This window comes from Barbus barbus (genome assembly GCF_936440315.1).
Source record: "Barbus barbus genome assembly, chromosome: 25".
Classification (NCBI taxonomy): Eukaryota; Metazoa; Chordata; class Actinopteri; order Cypriniformes; family Cyprinidae; genus Barbus; species Barbus barbus.
Window position 1 is genome coordinate 23335592 of NC_136753.1, and position 17815 is coordinate 23353406.

The window sequence follows — 17815 nt, forward strand, 5'->3', positions numbered from 1 at the left end:
TTTTTTAAAATTAAGAATTAAATTATTAATTTTTAAAAAATGTGTGTGCGTGTATGTGTATATATACACACACATACACGCACACACGTTTTTTTTTATTAATAATTTAATTCTTAAATTTTAAAAAATATTTTAGATTTCTTTTCTTTCTTTTTCTATTTTTATTTACTTTATTTTTTGTTTTGTTTTGTGATTTGTTTTGTTTGGACAACTCTTTCGCCCTCTAAAACCAAAACAGATCAATCTAAGAACAAGTTATAGAGAGTCTATCAAAATCTCGACATATCGACAGTATACGCAGTCACATTATCCAGACCTACTTTCAGGGAAAGCTGGGAATAGTAATGGCGTAGTGGTTTACAGTCTAAAAATAAGGACTACTGAAGAATGCCTCAATCACCAATTCCTATTTACAGTACAATCACTCAAAGCCTTTTTCCATTCAAACAATCACACTCTTGCTCTTGTTTTCTCTCTACACATCTGTTCAGAAGCCGCGCACGGCCCTTTGTCCGGCTTCTCTGTCTTTCCAGGCTCACAACGTCCGCATCTAATCAAGCAGAAAATGGTCATAAATATTTCTTTCTGCTAGATTTCACTTTTGCATTTCATGGCTGGACATGATATTTTACCTCGGGGAGATCCTAATGCAAAAAACAGTGACTTATATTCAGGGTTCACATCTCTGTAGTCAAAACACAGCATATTTGAGGGTACAGTGGGTAAGAAGAAGAAAAAAAATTAGAGAATGAGAGAGAAGAGAGAAATAGACAGCGAGTGTGTGCAGACATAAAGGCCTGGTCTTATTTTCTGTGCCATTTGCTAGCTAGTGCTTTCACGGCCCGTCCCATTACATCATGTCAGAGGTTGTAAACAAGCAAATAACAGCAGCTCACTGCCGCTCAGAGAGTCTCACGGTCGCATGCCCCACCACTGCGAGGGGAATTGCTCTCTGCGTTCTTCCATGCTGCAAAACATTTGTTTCTTTATTGTCCATGTAAATAATACATCACCTTTTCCTTCTCTCCTCCCTTTCATACGGAAGAAAAAAAGGAAAGGGGAGTAGGATGAAGGATTTATGTGTACGGTGTGCAAAGGGGAACTATTTATGGTGGGCGTCATTCCTAGAACGCAAGGTGCCATCACTGATATTTATGGGAAGACATCACGGCACTGACAGGGAATATCATTCTCCAAATGGTACACAAGCAGTCAGCGGCCAGCACCATTTCTCTTTGGAATAGAGGCCACATCACTGCCGCACACCTAGGAAGTGGTTATTACTGGCAGGAGTGATGGCACGAGAGGGCTGTGATGAACATAACTGGGTTTGCTGGAGGAAGATGGGTCAGACTTGTTCATGCTGGACTAACAGAATGAGATTTTAGCTTTTTTATTTCCTGTAATCTTTTTACACAGGGTCGTGTGATATTTGATACTTAAAAACCCCATGAAATCAAAATTTGAGGTCTGTGGCTTTGAGTCCATGGCTATTAGTATCTAACAAATTTAGCTTGACCATTTTTTTGCACATTTCAAATGTACGGTCATTCTATAGAACGAACACGGACAAAAATATTCATCGCAATACCACATGCAATCAACTGTTAAAAAAAGACCCTCAATGTCATTACAAGGTAAAACACTTTGCATACATCTTAATCATGGTATGCTACTAGTTATTTTTTTCATGTTATTTTGCAATATATTGTATGTTTATAATCTGCATGTCCTCCAGGAGATTCCAGAAATTCTCCTGCCAGGCTGTTGTTGTAAATAAGAATCCACTCTGGCTTGCCCGGTTAAATAAAGGCTAATAATAATAATAACAATATTTAAACTATGATATTGGATGGTCACCATATACATACACAAACTACCATTTAGAAGTTAGGGGTTATTAAGTTTTTTGTTGTTGTTGTTTAAAGATATGAATACTTTTATTCAGCAAGGACACATTAAATTGCTAAAAAGTAACAATAATTTAGCATTTTAACAACAACAACAACAACAACAAATATTAGGCAGCATAACTGTTTTCAACATAGGTAATAACAAGAAGTGTTTCTTGAGGATCAAATGACCATATTAGAATTATTTCTGAAGGACCATGAGACACTGAAGACTGGATAAATAAATATAAATTAATATGAATATAAAATAAAATCACTTTCCTAAGACATTTTAAGTTACCACAGTTTTAAAGCTGTAAAAATTGGAGTAAGAAAGATATTTTGGCAGAAACTAAGCTTACTGCAGTACATTTTTTATTTAACTTTTGCATGTCAAAGGTCATTTCTTTACCTTCCCAATGCAATTACTACACAAGTGCAAAAAATCTGTCCTGTGATGCTTATAATTGCTAAGAAGGCATTCTAACATCTTTATGTGTGCCATAAACGTCTTCATAATGTCCCTCCCACGTTTTAAAACCTCTCTATAGTAATAATCCACTGATGAAGATTTGATTCTGTGAGGCAATATGTGCATGTCAGATATAAACAAAACAAACAGCTGCAGCACATCATCATCAAATCACAGGACAATCACGTTTATTGGCATTGTTAAGTGTCGAAGACTCTTGTAGCGCTTCAGCAGGTGCGTTTCTCATCGGCCCCCCAGGGAATGATACGGGAAGGGCCAGTAGCTAGCGAGAGACACGCAGAACCCCGGTACTTTGCTCTGTCAGCCGCGGTCTGGCTGACGCGCCGCTCTCTGAATGAACACTGACGTCTATTATCTGCCTAGCGCCAGCAGATTATGAATAAGAAATAAAAGCTACCTCAGCTACAGCACTTCTGCATTAGTGACGGGTGGGCACCACGAGCGCGCACACATCTGTACCTTCGTTCCAAGCCTCCAGAGTCCGACTGAGATGCCTTAATCTGAGAAACGAGCAGCTACACGGATTACCGTTTTATTGAAACAAATAAGTGTTTTAAAAACGGGCCGAAAGGCCTAGTTTCAATTTCAATAGCTCGTTTAACCCTTATCGTCCCAATTCCTCGGGGACCATTCTATGTTAATTGGATCTCCACTGCATTTGCATTGGGGGTGTTAACAAGCACAGTCTATGAATATTAATTACCCAGAAGTTTTTGGTCCTCTGAAAAAAAAAAGACTTTTCTTGATACATATTAATTCTGTGAAGTTTTTTAAAGAGAAACACTCATTAAAATTGCACAAGCCCCATGCTCAAACCTATCCCCATGATATTGTGGCATCTTTAACTTTATCCCTAATAAATTGGGTCATATTAGCCGAAACAAAAAGAACCGCCCTCCACTTTATAGTCATTTCTTTTGCTTGTATGTAAACAAAACTAACATTTTGCCACACCTGCCAATAGCTGGTTCTCACTAAATATCACTATAATCCTCTTGAACTGTAAAGTGTTTCATTGTAATTTTAGTTTATATAATAGTAATAATTTATTTTGGGTGGAAAACCACAAATCTTCTTTTGTTGACGACAGATTTATCAACCTTGGTGATTACAAACTGTTTGGCACATGTTACATTTTCTTTGAGATACTAAAAACACTTATCATGAGTGGCTCATGTGAAAAGAGCACAGTCCTGTGCTTCACTCTAAAACAGGCAGCGCATCAGATTACATACTTATAAAAATTTCAACGCAGTCTTCATGATTTGCTAATTGTGTAAAACCAAGGCATTGTTAGAAATAATAAATACAGTTACCGGACAACAGGAGAGTAACATTCATTCATATACTTGCCAATGCTCATTTTTACTCGTATTCTCCACTGGGAGATGTTTCATTTTAGGCTCTGCATGTAAACATTCCAATTCCATGATGACACAAGATCGTGTGAAAATGGGAATATGTGCATTAATACACTTGAAGTATGAAATGACGTCGTCATGCTTTTCTTTTAAGGCATGCACGCTGCAGTGATGTTTGATTGTTTGAAAACCGTGAACGATTACAGAGAGACAGAGGTTATTCTTTCATGAGAAAACTCAAGTGGTGCGTTAAGAAGAAATCCTCCCTCGCTGCTTTCGGGACTCCAAATAAGCCATCTAATACTAAAACAACACGGATGCATTTCCCAGTGCAGCCACAGTCCGACAGCTGCTGGGAACACCTGCTTAGAGTGTAGAGTTCCCCTCTTTAAGGCACACACACACACACACGCTGGCATCAAAGCCCATCCGGTCTCAGCAGACAATAAGAAGTGCTTCATACTCACTAATGGTACCAGCATAGCAAACACCTATGTATGCATGCATACGAATTGACCCCCATTTTTAAGCAAGGGTATATGGGAAGTGGAACAATAGGATGCTCCTTTTTTATACACACGCAGTGATGCAAAACCCACCCACTCACGCATATGGACACACATTTGGGCTCACTTTGGCAGCCTCTTCAGATGCATACACACGTTCTCTCACTCCACTACTTGTCTCCATTGCTGACCATTTGACCTGATATCCATTAGTAAAACAGTTTCCAGCACGCACTCTAACATAGAGGCTCTCCACAGTGGTTCGGCCGATCCGACTACCGCACGCCAGTGCGGAGAAGCCCCTCTCATCGCCTCGCTGTCAATCAAACACTGTAAACAGGATACAAACTACTTGTAGGTGCATTTTATCGTGTGTGAACCGTTTGTCATCACTGCTGTGGAGATCAGAAATGCCACTGTGACGACGCAACTACTACCTGCAGATTTCAGACAGCCTGTTCTAAATATCACTCCTGTAAATGAGCGGAGTAAAGCATTGGGGGTATCGGGGGGTGAGAAGGGCACTGCCAGAGGGATATATTGCATGCAACAATTAGTTACAATCCCAAAAAGCAATATGCTTCAATTGTAGCAGGCTTTGGAGAATAACGCACAGCGTGTTTCTGTTTTTTTTTTCTCTCCTTGCAAATAATTATTTCTCCTCTCTTCTACGTACAAGCACATTAATGTACAATTTCAATCTCCATCTGTACGATTATGAATCAGATCGGCCATCAATCGGCAGATCCAGCCAAGAGATTCGTCCCGTAATAAAACTGTCACCTGTTCCAGGATAAAGACAGATGTTGCCAGTTGGGTGATAACATAATTAAACCGTTCAACAAGGGATTCCATAAAATTATCAAAATTGAAGGAAGCACTAGCGTTTTACCAATAAAGCAATTTGGGGCAATATGCGGTGTCATAACACCAATCTCCTGCTCAGGATTTGCAATAAGTTGGAGGCTCTGCCTTTCTCTAGTGCAATCTGACAATATTAACAGTTTACAAGCAGATACCTTAAAGCGAAAAGAGAGTGAAAAAGAGCACAAATGTGTGTTTTCTTCACCCTCTCTCGTCTTTCCTCTGAGCAGGGTTGCAAAAAATCTGAATTTAAGAATTTTATTTATTTATTTATTTTCAATTCATTAGTTAGAATCTGAGGCTCACGGGATGTTAAACTGGCATGTTATTGTTATTTAATGTTAATATCTACCATGTTATTTTATATATAAAATAATATAATATACATAATATAAATATTAAACATTAATACACCATAAAATACAATATTATTTTCAGATTGTTTTTTTTTTTATGATGTTTTAATATTTTATATATAAGACACATAATATTTTCTGTATGTGGTTGTACTATTTTTAGATCTTATTTTTAAAAAATTAGCTAAATACTATTTTATAGGTTATATATATATATATAAAACAACAAATTAAATTACACATTATTTTCAGGTTTTCATTATTTTCATAAAGTATTATATATGTTTAATATATAAAATTACATTAGAAAATTAAAATTATAATTACTTATACATTTCTATATTTATGGATTTAGCATTTTTTTAAAAGATCAGTTATATCGGTAACACTTTATTTTGATAGTCCACTTTAGACATTCTACTAACAGTAAGTAACTTTGCACCTATATGTCAACTAGCAGTCATTAGAGTATTAGTAGACTGTCTGTTTAATATCTTCTAACACTTTATTTTTATGGGTCCACAACATACAATATACTAACTATCAGAAACTCTATCAGAAAGTATACGTCAACTTCTTCTACTAACCCTAAACCTACCCTAACAGTCTACTCTGAGAGTTAGTAGACATGTAGTTGCAAATTAATGAGAATTAGTTAATATGTAGTTGACATGTAGTTACAAAGTTACTTATAGTTAGTAGCATGTCTAAAGTGGACTATTGAAATAAAGTGTAACCGTTATATAACTTTCTTTGCATATTAAGTTTTAATTCTACTTCCTTAAATTTAATTTTGAATTACAATATTGTACCACATTTTCCTCAATTCTATTCACATTGAAATGGAGTTTGATAAGCATTCTCAATTCAGTTCTGAATTATGCACAACCCTGCCTGTGAGCGAGGTGGCGTCACTCGTGGGTGTGCATGCATGAGCATGTTTATGCATCTTCATCACAGTACATGCTTTCTGCCACTTTTGAGTTTGTTTCTTGCTCCGGTGGGCTCCAGGGTTTGCTACACACTGCATTATGCAAGTACCTGTGCTTACTCAGACTAAAGACATTACCTCATCGGCTCCTAAGCCTCCTCAGGGGTCAAAGGAAAACAGCATTGCTAATTGCTTAGCCTTATCTTTTGATTTGTAACAAAGCATGATTCTGTCTGAACAAACTGAGATGAGTTTGCCCTTCCATCAAAGAACAGCACTTACTCATGCTGTAGATTTTCTGTCTGGTTGTCTGTCTTTTCTGTGGTTTCGAGATGATGGTGGTATGCCTTTGAGTAAGGATGCTCTCAAATGTGATTAAAAAAAAGAGAGACTGCCATGAGACAGGGCATTAATATTTCAAATTTAAGCGCAGTATCAGCTGAGCAGGATTCCTGGCAGTTGCTCTGCAAGTCTGAGTCAACCGCTGCTTGCTTAAACATGCAAGAGAGATTAAATATGCACCTACTTAATCGCTCATAACTCATCAGGAATCATGCCATATAGAGGCTTAGATGCACAGAAATGAGAGTGAAGAATGTGCAAGATGAAGAAAAACTGCTAACAATACAACCGGTTCTTCAAGGCAGCAATGATATAAGTAGTGAGCAAATCGAGACTTTTGCAAAGAAAAGAGAAAGAGCCCAATAATCTCAACAATGTTTCAAGCTGTGCTATGATTTGTCAAGATACCAAAGTCGAACTCAAATATGTCACACAAGATTTTTCCTTGAACTGATCTACACACCCTCTTCACTGTCAATCTAACCCTTCCGCTGCCCATAAACAGGATGTTCAATAAATAATTATAAAAAATGTATACATTTATTTCGGGTATAATCTCTGAATGCAAGATCAGCAATGTCATTTGCAACTATATTCAACAGTCTGATCCAAACTAATGCATAAAGGGGTATCAGAAGGCTCCCAGATGGATGGTCCTAGAAACTGAGCTGGATCAAAAACTGACGATAACATCCTCGTTGCACAGCTATTTCGGTGTGCTTCACACAGGTTGACTTCCTGTTACAGAAGCAGCCCCAAAAAAAACTGCTAAAAACACCAAAAAAATGTTTTGCTCTTGCATAAAAGCAGGCTGGCTTTATTTACTTTAAATGTTTATCTCTCAAGATCATCTTCACTTCCTCATCAAAAGATGTTGCTGAAAACCACAACTTCTCTTTCTGCCTCGCTGAGTGCAAGACAAGACTGAGTGCTCTTTGAAGAGGCCCGAATAACAGCCTGTGACAGAACGCAATCAGTACGGGATTGCGACGGCATTCTCGCTTTAAGTTGCACTGAGAGTACCATGCAATGTGTGAGATCAGATATAGGCCAGTACGATTCCAGGTTTGGGCCACAATTGTGTCATATTTCTCGGGGAGCACATTAGAGATGAGCTGTATCAGATCGCTGTGTTGGTTGTGTGGCCATGGAAGGATGTTTGTATTGTGAATGGGGAAATTCCTGTGGGTGCACTCGCTGCTGTAATGAGCGATGGCTGACATGCAAAAAAAAAAAAAAAAGTACATAAACATAACACAAATATACTGTCATTTGTGTGACACTATACAAATATTTTTTAAATATTAAATTATATTATATTATGAAGATGTGTTTTTATTAGGACTGTCATTCAATTATTTATTTATTCATTTTATTTTTTTACGTTTTTATTTGCAACTGTGCTTACTGAACATGTTAAATCAACAACCTTAGTTTTTACCTAGCTTCTTTTGATATTTGCCCTCTTATTCACTGCTTTTTCTTGGAATCGCATCCCAACTATATCATAAGGATGTTCGCAGACATGTTTTTTCCCCAATCTTGTCGACCACAGACCACAGAGAGATGAATTGCTCATTGGAGATGGCGCTTGTGCCATAATGGAAATCTTTTGCATAAATGCTGACAGGGGTGGTCTGTCCCTTTAATTTTGGCTAATTATATGCATAAACCATTTAAAAAGTGGACCTAAATTCTTTAGTACAAGGATAAAAGACGTTTGAGGTGGCTTTATTTGAATCTAAAGGCTCTATTTTATCTAGAGAACTCCCATTTAGGGACACATCTCTTTTATATAAGGTAATAGGCACTGGGGATTTGACTTCCTAATGGAGATGTTTAAATGAAGCTTATGGTCTACTTCCCCCCAAATCTGACTAGTTCGAGAAGATAAATTCCCCTGTCAAGGTCAAGATGATCAAACAGATTACAATTATTTTATCCCTCGTCTTTATTAATGAGCACTGTCTTTCACAGTTATGTCGACTAATCAGGATAGATGATATGTCAGCCTCCAGGTTTGTTGTTTTTCACGTATTTAAGGAGTCGTAGGGGTTTATAAATTGAGAGCTGATAATAAAACCGTACAGCTTGTCATTGGAGAAACTGGGCTTTTGGAGGTTTAAAAATGTCACGCTTTATGTACTGTGCGCACAACACAAGCAAAGAGTTGCACCAAAGTGCTATACAACAAATACAATACAGCAAAAACTGAGAAAAACAAACAAACAAAAAAAAAACAGAGCCTTAAGCAGGCATTATTCAAAAGCCAGGGAGAACAAATAAGATTTAAGAGCAGACTTAAAACTAGCTAGTGAAGGAGCGAGTCTCACATTTACAGGCAGACTATTCCAAAGTTTCGGGGCTGCAGCTGAAAAAGCCCGGCCACCCTTGGTTTTACAGCGACAACGTGGGACCGTTAAAAGAAACTGATTACTGGACCTAAGAGCTCTTTGAGGAGAATAAGCAATCAGAAGGTCACTGATATATTTTGGTGCAAGGCCAGCTAGCGCCTTGTACACATAAACAGCTATTTTAAAATCGATTCTGAACTTTACAGGAAGCCAGTGTAAAGATGCTAAGATTGGAGAAATGTGATCCTTCTTTCTTGTTCCAGATCTGTTGCAGTGTCGGATATTAATGAGTGTGACACGCCTGATCAACGCTTATTAGTTTCTATTACTGGTAGTATCAATACTAGCATTGCTATTGCCTGATTACATTAGCTAACGTGTGTATATCTATAAGCTAACACTGATCTCTCACCAAACACCTGCCCTGTTCTCCTCACATCAACTCAATTTGTCTTCTCTGACCGTTGTTCTGTCTAATCCTGGCCTGTCCTGCTCTCTTGGCTGCATAGCAGGCTCATCATTTTATCTGTGGCCCGTCATACGAGTGTAAATACACATTTAACATTTCCTCAGCGTTCGAACTGTCATTGCGATCCATAGTTTTCCTGTGGTTTAAATGGACCGCTCTCCCTTTTGATGCGTCACTTCCGGTTTTGGCGCGTTTCAGATGCGGAAGTAAAATTCTCTCACAAAAACGACTCCAGAAGCCTTAATAGCGTATTTTAAAGTATATTTTAAAGAAAATCTAGTTCCTACAGTATTTTTCTATACATCAACTCACTGGAGTCTCTAAACTGCAATATGCCCTTTAAGGAAACTTGAAAGGACAGTTCACGCAAAAATGAAATTACTTTCTTCTAAAGTTCTACAGAACACTTTTTTGTCCATACAATGATAGTCATTGTTGTTTTGGACCCCATTTACGTTCATCATATGGACAAAAACAGTTGTAACCTCCTAAAATATCTAACAACAGGGTACTTCTTTCTTTCTTTCTTAGAGAACGGCTCGTCACCCCACGGAAGAGAGGGGTGGGGTGAGCAGAGCTCATTAGCATTCAAAGGGCCATGCACCGAAACGGGTCATTGTTAATAGTGTTAATTTCATTAATGAAAACTATGACGAAAAATGTTCGTTGACTAGCTTTTTTCCCATGACTAAGACGAGATGAAGACGAGAGGATAATCAGGTCAATAAACGATAACTATGACTGTATCAACATGCAAAATAAGTGACAAAATAAGACAAGACTAAAATGTTGTAAAAAATAAGATAAAAACTTTACCAAAAATCCCTTTTTATTTTTGTCAAAAGAAGGAGATAAAATGTTATTGCAGACTGTTCTACATGCCTCTACTACGTGAGCTTTCATGTGTGTGGTAGCCAGATATAAAGAGTTCAAATCCCCGAATCAGAGCTTCGCTGCCTGGTGTTTTGCTTCTTTTAAGCAATCTGGCAACCATGCGCACTAGCTCGCTCCTCATTGCGGAAGCGCCGCCGACGATGATCTGAAAACACCAACACACAAGCTGGAGTTTAGCGATCTAAATGAAAGTGTCACTCAGCTGGTCTGTGTTCTGTCATGAGATCTCAACTGTATTGTTTGCGATTGCGGTTGCTGAATAAATGCACTTACTCAACCGCTGTTGGTTTAAAGGTCCCCTGAAATGCTTTGAAACACGCAACGTTATTCTATGTGTCATTTTAACTGAAACAGGAAGATGGGGCGGGACATATCAATCAGCCCCGCCCCTTTTTAAAATAGCCAATAGCGTTCGTTTTTATCACAACTTGATAAAGTTCAAAGCCGTTGAGCTCTGTAAATCAGCATTTGATAGGTTATGACAGCCACAATCTCATCCATATTGCTATAAAATATAGCATTCTGTGTAGAATTCAAATAGGTCTGATACGTTTTGTGGTCTACACCGACTCGCGCATGTGATCCGCTCTGTGCTATCGTGTCTCTGGACCGGAGCAGAGTGTGTGTGCAGTGCAGTGGTAAGTGTGACAGCGCAAAACCAGATTTCTTTTTTTTCCCCTCAATGGAAAGCATATTTTCCCTGTCCCCTATATAGTGCACTATGTGCCATTCACCGTACAGAAAATACTAATTCTGTGATCAAGTGACCTACTTCAGCCGCGGCTTCAGCGTCTATTTACAATGTAGGGGGCGGGCGCTTTGAATTCTAGAGAGCATTTCACTGGACAGAAAGTTTGATGAGATGATGAAGTACGATGTGAAGTCTAAAAAATCGTTGAGCCGTTTTGGCGGAAGTGACGAACTGCAACTGAAATCTTCTAAATGCGAATTTTGTCACTGTTTTGGAGCACACTCGCTTACAGATAACCTTAAGACTAACATATTGATACTACAGTAACACCCAAAAAACTTCAATTTTGATTTCATGGGACCTTTAATAGAGAAATAGGCTATTGCAAATTGGAATTAGTAGAATTACTAGGAGTTTGCGTTTGTTTTACCAGTTTTCATAATGTTTTTTCATAAGTCTTTGGTATTAATATGTATAATAAAAAGCCTATAATAAATCAGTACACTAGGTGAAGTAAAATAAACCATGTAGGCCTATGAGTCCACATTCTATTGATTTGTGCTTACTGGTGAAAGTGCAATAGCCTACCCGAAATGCAAACGTAAATTCCTCAAAAGACAACAATCATTATGATTATAATTTTGAGCAAAAACAATTGTTATCAGTTTAACCATTATACAGCATGACAAAAATGTGACTAAAATTTCATTGACTAAAATCTGACTAAAATTCTCATACATTTCGTTGACTTAACCTTGCCTAAACAAAAACAGGACAAGGTTGACTAAATATGAAAACTAAAATGTACATTTGAGTAAGACTAAATTAAAAATGGCTGCCAAAATGAAAACTGTTGTAGGTCTATGGTTAATTAATAATAATAATCTTATTGCTAAAATGTCAAGTTTTCACTAAAACTAGACTAAAATACTTTCGATGTTCTTTGACTAAAACTAGACTAAAATGTTGAGACTTAGTCAACTAAAATTTGAATAAAACTGAACAGGACAAGGTTGGCTAAATATGATAAAAACTAACAAGGACATTAATAAGACTAAGACTAAAATTGAAAATAGCTGACTCACTACCATTGAGAAATTTTAACCAAAGTATGTTATAGACTTTTCATTAAGGCCTCTAAAGAATCATATTAACTTGTGGAAAATGGGCATCCGATGACTCCTTTAAATGGAAACTATTTAACACAGAAAAACTAGCTTTTAATGGTTTTAAACTGTACTATTCTGAAAAAGCTGTTAAAATATTTGCTGTTAGTCACCATAAACCAGCATGAAAAATCATAATAAAACTATGAAGTAATGTTAAATACTCTTTTCTTTCTTTTCTTTTTTTTTTTTAGAGTGTCAAGTGCACATCTCTGATTCAGTCAACTGCTCTGGCGCTCGTCTGCCTTCTTTCTCTATCCATTTCCTTGCATTCGTCGGAGTCATAACCCTGTTGTCTCAGCCGAGTGAATCAGATTGAGCCCCTGGCACAGAATGAAGGCAAAGTCAACAGGAATTAAATTTCAGTGCAACTGTTTACTCAACTGTGGCCTGCAGTTATTGAAATCTTATCCATGGTTTTGTGTGACGACTGCGGTAATGAATTCAGTATGCTTGTGATTTTCGAACTGACAACATCACGCTAAGTCCGAGAAGCACACGACAGACTGAGGCAATTCAGAGGACAGGGGAAGGCGAAAGTGAGAGCCAATCACAGATGCTTCAGATTATTGATTGATGGTGATATACTCTAGTTACAGATTGATCTCAAGCAGACTGAAGGGAAAATCAAGATGTCAAATGGGTTTTATTCCTATACGTAATCCAAAATAATCATTCTAATTCATAACCAACATCTTACCAAATTAAACACAATACAAAAATCAATATCCCTTCTATGAATTAAGACTAAAACAAATCAGTTTTGTGTCGTTCTCTGCTTTCAAACCAGTCATCAAGCAGAACTGTCCCGTTTGCCATTAAAACCAAGGCATTGCGCTCTTCAGTTCGACGACAGCCGCGTTACTTCGACAGACAGCTACTTCAGAAGCTCCCCATCCCCACCAAACAATCCTTGACAACATCTCCCATCATGCCATGGGGTGCAGATAACACACGACTGGCTGATCTTTTCAATGCTGGCCCACTCAACACGCTGTCATGTGGGCAAACGCAACACTCAGACAGACAGAAAGAGCTCGTCTGTTTATTTCAGTGTGAGTGAGGATGTTTTGGGCGGTCTTGGTATATAATAAAAACAGCTGCAACACTCCACGCTCCAATGCTTTTGAAAGGAAGCTCTCTGAAATCTCAACCTGAGTGTTAGGGGTGTTTACAATGCGACAGGTGAAATCTGTGGCGTCCGGAGGGATGCAGCACATACACGACTGTCCATGAATTCCACTGCACCTATGCATTTGTCCGTAGCAACACGCCTGATAAATATTTCACCTGAATGCAGATGCTGTGGAGTTGCCGGGATAAACACATTGGCAACCAAAAACACAATCACAGAAAGAGCACTTAGTGCGTTTAAAAATTCAAACCGCTCTCAATATACATAAATAATCATAATAATGTGTTTATGTACTCTGGTTGAAGGGGGGGGCAATGATTAAATATTTACAAGCACTTAAAGAGAGGAGAGAAGGATGTTGTTGACATGCGTTAATAACAGACAGGTGCAAGAATGAAAGAAATAAAGGTAGGAACAAGGGTAGGGAAGAACAAACGAATAAAGGATGGAAGAATTGAATTAAGAAACAAAAAAAGGACGAAATGAAAGAGAGGAACAAAATGAACAAATTATCAAAAGATGGACGGAATCAATAAAATGAAAAAGAAAAAGGGAGAGGAAGGAAAGAATGAAAAGAAAGAGCGAAAGAAAGGACACAAGGATTGAATGATGGCTGAAAATGAGAAATGAAAGGAGGAAGGGAGAAACAAAATAAACAACTGCTCAAAAGATGGAAGGACATCAAAAAAGGAAGAGGAAGGAAGAAAGTAATGCAAGAAGGAAAGAAAGAGCATAAGAGCAAAAGCAAGGAAGAGTGAAGAAAAAAGAGCAAATTAAAAAAAAGGATGCAGAAAACGAACAAATAAACAATGAAAAGAAAGAAAATGAAAGAAAAAAGGAAATAAAGAAGGAAGGAACAGAAACTAATGAATGAACAAATGATGAAAAAAGAAAGAACGAATGAAGAAATGAATGAAGAATAAAAAGAAATGGAAATAGGAAGGAACAAACAAACTAATAAATGAACAAAAGATGAAAGATGAGAAAAGAAATTGAGAGGATGGAAGGAATAAAGGAAAATAAAAAAGGAACAAGGAAAGAAAGAAAGAATGAACGAACAAACGAATGATGGAAGGACTGAATGAAAAGAAAGAAAGACCTGCTGCTGCTGGAAGTTGACGAAGTCAGACACTGTGATGTCAGAGGAAGGAGTGGCGCTCTTGGATCGAACTTCTCTGTGTCCCTCCACACTAGGTGGGGCGCCGTTCTGATTGGCCGTTCCGTTTGTCGCCTCTGTCCCTGACTCTTGCATCATGACTTGAAAACCTGTAGCAGAAACACAAAACAAGTGTCAAAAAACACATTTAAAACAATTTCACGCAAAAGTCAGTTTCCTTTTGTCCTGCTCAATTTCACTTTTCTCATCTTTCCTCCTCAGTGCTGCTCTGTTTGCAAGCGGTTTATATTAATAACAATAAATTACAAATATGACAAAACTTTTACTTTAACACTTTTGTTTCTTGTATCTTTCATCACAACAGGCTGAAAAGGTGCGAGCTTAAAGCTATTTGTCCTTTTCCGTTTGTCTTTCTTCTTTCTGCTGGGTCTGAACGAATGAAGAAACAGCAAAGAACAAATGGGATGGGAACCCAACCTCGGTCACATCTCAGCAGAGAGGCCCAAGAAAATACACTCGCTCACAAACAAAACTTGTTCAAGTGAAATGGATATATTTACTTGCATTGCTCCCAGAAGAACCACAGCCCGATGGCTTTTTAATGGGAAACAGGGCAGGGGAGACGGTCGGATTACAAATCGCCCAATTCAAAACTTCTCAGCAAACGTTTGCATCCTGGGTGTTGAGTTAACGCCACGGTCCTGGGCCCACACACAAATAAACAAACCTGAAAATATTCCGATGTACTTCCAAAGTATTTCCAATAATACATTACACTTTAATGATGCCTATTCAGACACACAAAAAGGCTTTTTGTTCTTCCAAACGCTTCCCAACTAACTGCGTTATACTCTCAAAAGTCTAGTTTTCTCCTTCAACACACCGATCTATCCACGTTGTCCTGAGACAGACACTTAGATTTATATCTTTTGTATTCATCGCGGCCCTCGTTGGCATCGAATGCCTCATAGCCCCGTTTCAGTCCATCTTAATGAAGCTGACCAAGTCGGGCAGAAGAAAATTAACTTGGCTTATTAATTATTGATATGAGGCAGAATGAATGCCCTTAAAGCAATGGGTGCTAATCACATAGGCAGGTGAAAATTGAAAAGAATTCAGATTTAGAATGCTGCCCCCTTTCAGACAGTAATAAGGCACTTGATAATTGTTCAGCCGGGTTGGCAGGGGAGAGGTGATTGCAGACGCAGATGAACACATTGGGCATTGACCCATCTGGACCACTGGTGGGCTGCGGCTCTTCTATTGTCTGTTTTTGATACTGTAAACAAAAAGATGTGTGAGAAAACACCCTGAATACACTACATAACCTATGTGTGTAACTAAACTACTCCATCCTTAAAATCATCCTTTCAATTAGAGAGAAATGGACCAAGTACCCAGTCCTCCCACAAACAAGCTGTGGTTTGTTTAGCAAGCTTCTCTCTCTTTCAGGTTTTCCTGTCTCATTTGTTCTCTCTCCTTTTTTTCATTGTGTTCCATAAAATAGGGTGATAATGGCTATTATGCATGCACTGTCATTCCGTACTAAATTTTCATAATTATAAAGGAAGGGCGTAAATTTGCGAATGCGTGGCATCTCTAAAAGTAATCATGAGAATATGCCGGGGGGCTATTTTAATGTATGCAAAACTAGTGACCCACAATAAAGACGTGAAGCTACAACGAATGCAAAGTAATGCAAGCGCACCTGCATCCATGTCTGAAGAGGGCCAGCTAAAATTAACACCCAATTAATTTCGGAATTGACAAACAAATGAAACCCATAAATCTACTTTCTCATTAAATTTGGCCATGGAATAATTCAAAAGCTGCAATAATCGCAACCAAAAAAAGGACGAAAGAAATGCCTGTTATCCATCACAAATATCAAATAGATGGAAGAAAAAAATTACTTGGTGGAAGGGCATTAATAATGTCAACGGCTTTATGAATTAAGCTATTGTTTTAGTGTCTTATCATTATGATTCCAGCTTTGGATTTCTCCTCACTTTGATAACAAACGTGCAGCTGTGATTTTCTGTCGTCGCATTTTGGATGCAATATAAACACGCATAACAGACAAACGCATATAAAACCAGCAAGGGTTCACGAGAAACAGATTTGTTTGTTTACAGTGTTTATCGTGGCTTTAAATAAAAAAAAACAAAGACTTAAGGAAAAAAACTTCAATATAATGGAAATTCCCTGAGATTAAGCCCCTGCCGCCAGGCACCTACCAAACAAACCTCTATTATCAGATGTCTGCGCCTTTTCCGCACAAAACGTTTGCTTGCTAAACACAACAAGTGTTTGGAACAAACAATGGATAATACAACAAGGTCAGAATATGTGCATGTTGATGTTTTGTTCGGTTCATCTGATATTGTGAGCACACGCACCCCACCCGGCCTACATAAAAGCATGAGCAAATACAGAAAATCAAGAGCTTTCTCCCTTATTTATTGTTTCCCTGGATTTGACTGTGAGCATGTTTATGGAGAGAGTGTGTTTGTGTGTGCCGTGCACCAGGCCGGAAAGCAGACTCCATCAGCATTAAAAAAAGATGCTGTCATTCCGGTAAGTTCTGAAAGCCCACCTGCTCTTACAAGCCTGTGTTCTCACACCACCCCTGTTTACACAAACGCCCAACAAAAGCACAACATTCTTACGCTCCAGATAAGTAGTCACAATAAGGACGACAAAACCCCGTGATCACGCTGTTGTTTAGGTTCAACCTTGTTGCTTGTCTAGACAACACAATTATCTGTACGACTGAAAAGGTGTGTGAGAGCATCTTGAGGTTTTCTTTTCTGCTTCCCCCCCCAAGGATTCCTGATGAGTAATGCAGACAGCTGTATTTTGGCTATGGATGGTGGTGTGAGCAAAATTACCTCATGACCTTACATTATGGTACATTTTCATATTGCAGTAAAAGTATATAGGGCAATATAGTTAGTTTTGTATGAAATTCAATCCCCAAATAATTGTATAAATTGTTACAAAACCATGCAGTAATGCCTACTCTTTGACATATCAGCAAATTAAATACTTCTTCATTTTAATTATCCTCTTTGCTTATTTGGAACTTTTGGCCTATACAAATAGGCTGATAATTCTTTTCGTTACATTCAATAACAGACAAATGAACAATAATAAAATGCTATACTATTTGGTCAAAATAAAATAAAATAATGCTAAGGGAATTCAGGCATCACAACATTATAATATACAATATTAAAAACAG

At 37.9% G+C, this 17815-nt stretch overlaps 1 protein-coding gene across 4 annotated transcripts in view; it reads right to left on the reverse strand.

Annotated features, from left to right (window-relative positions):
- The window catches only part of LOC306845105 (forkhead box protein P1-B), a 179730-nt gene that overhangs the window by 85732 nt on the left and 76183 nt on the right, over nucleotides 1-17815 (reverse strand). For all 4 annotated transcript variants that reach the window (XM_079377683.1, XM_079377684.1, XM_079377685.1 and 1 more), the window contains one exon: nucleotides 14554-14720. In XM_079377683.1, the coding sequence (XP_079233809.1) occupies nucleotides 14554-14720 (167 nt within the window). The remainder of the gene's footprint in view (nucleotides 1-14553; nucleotides 14721-17815) is intronic.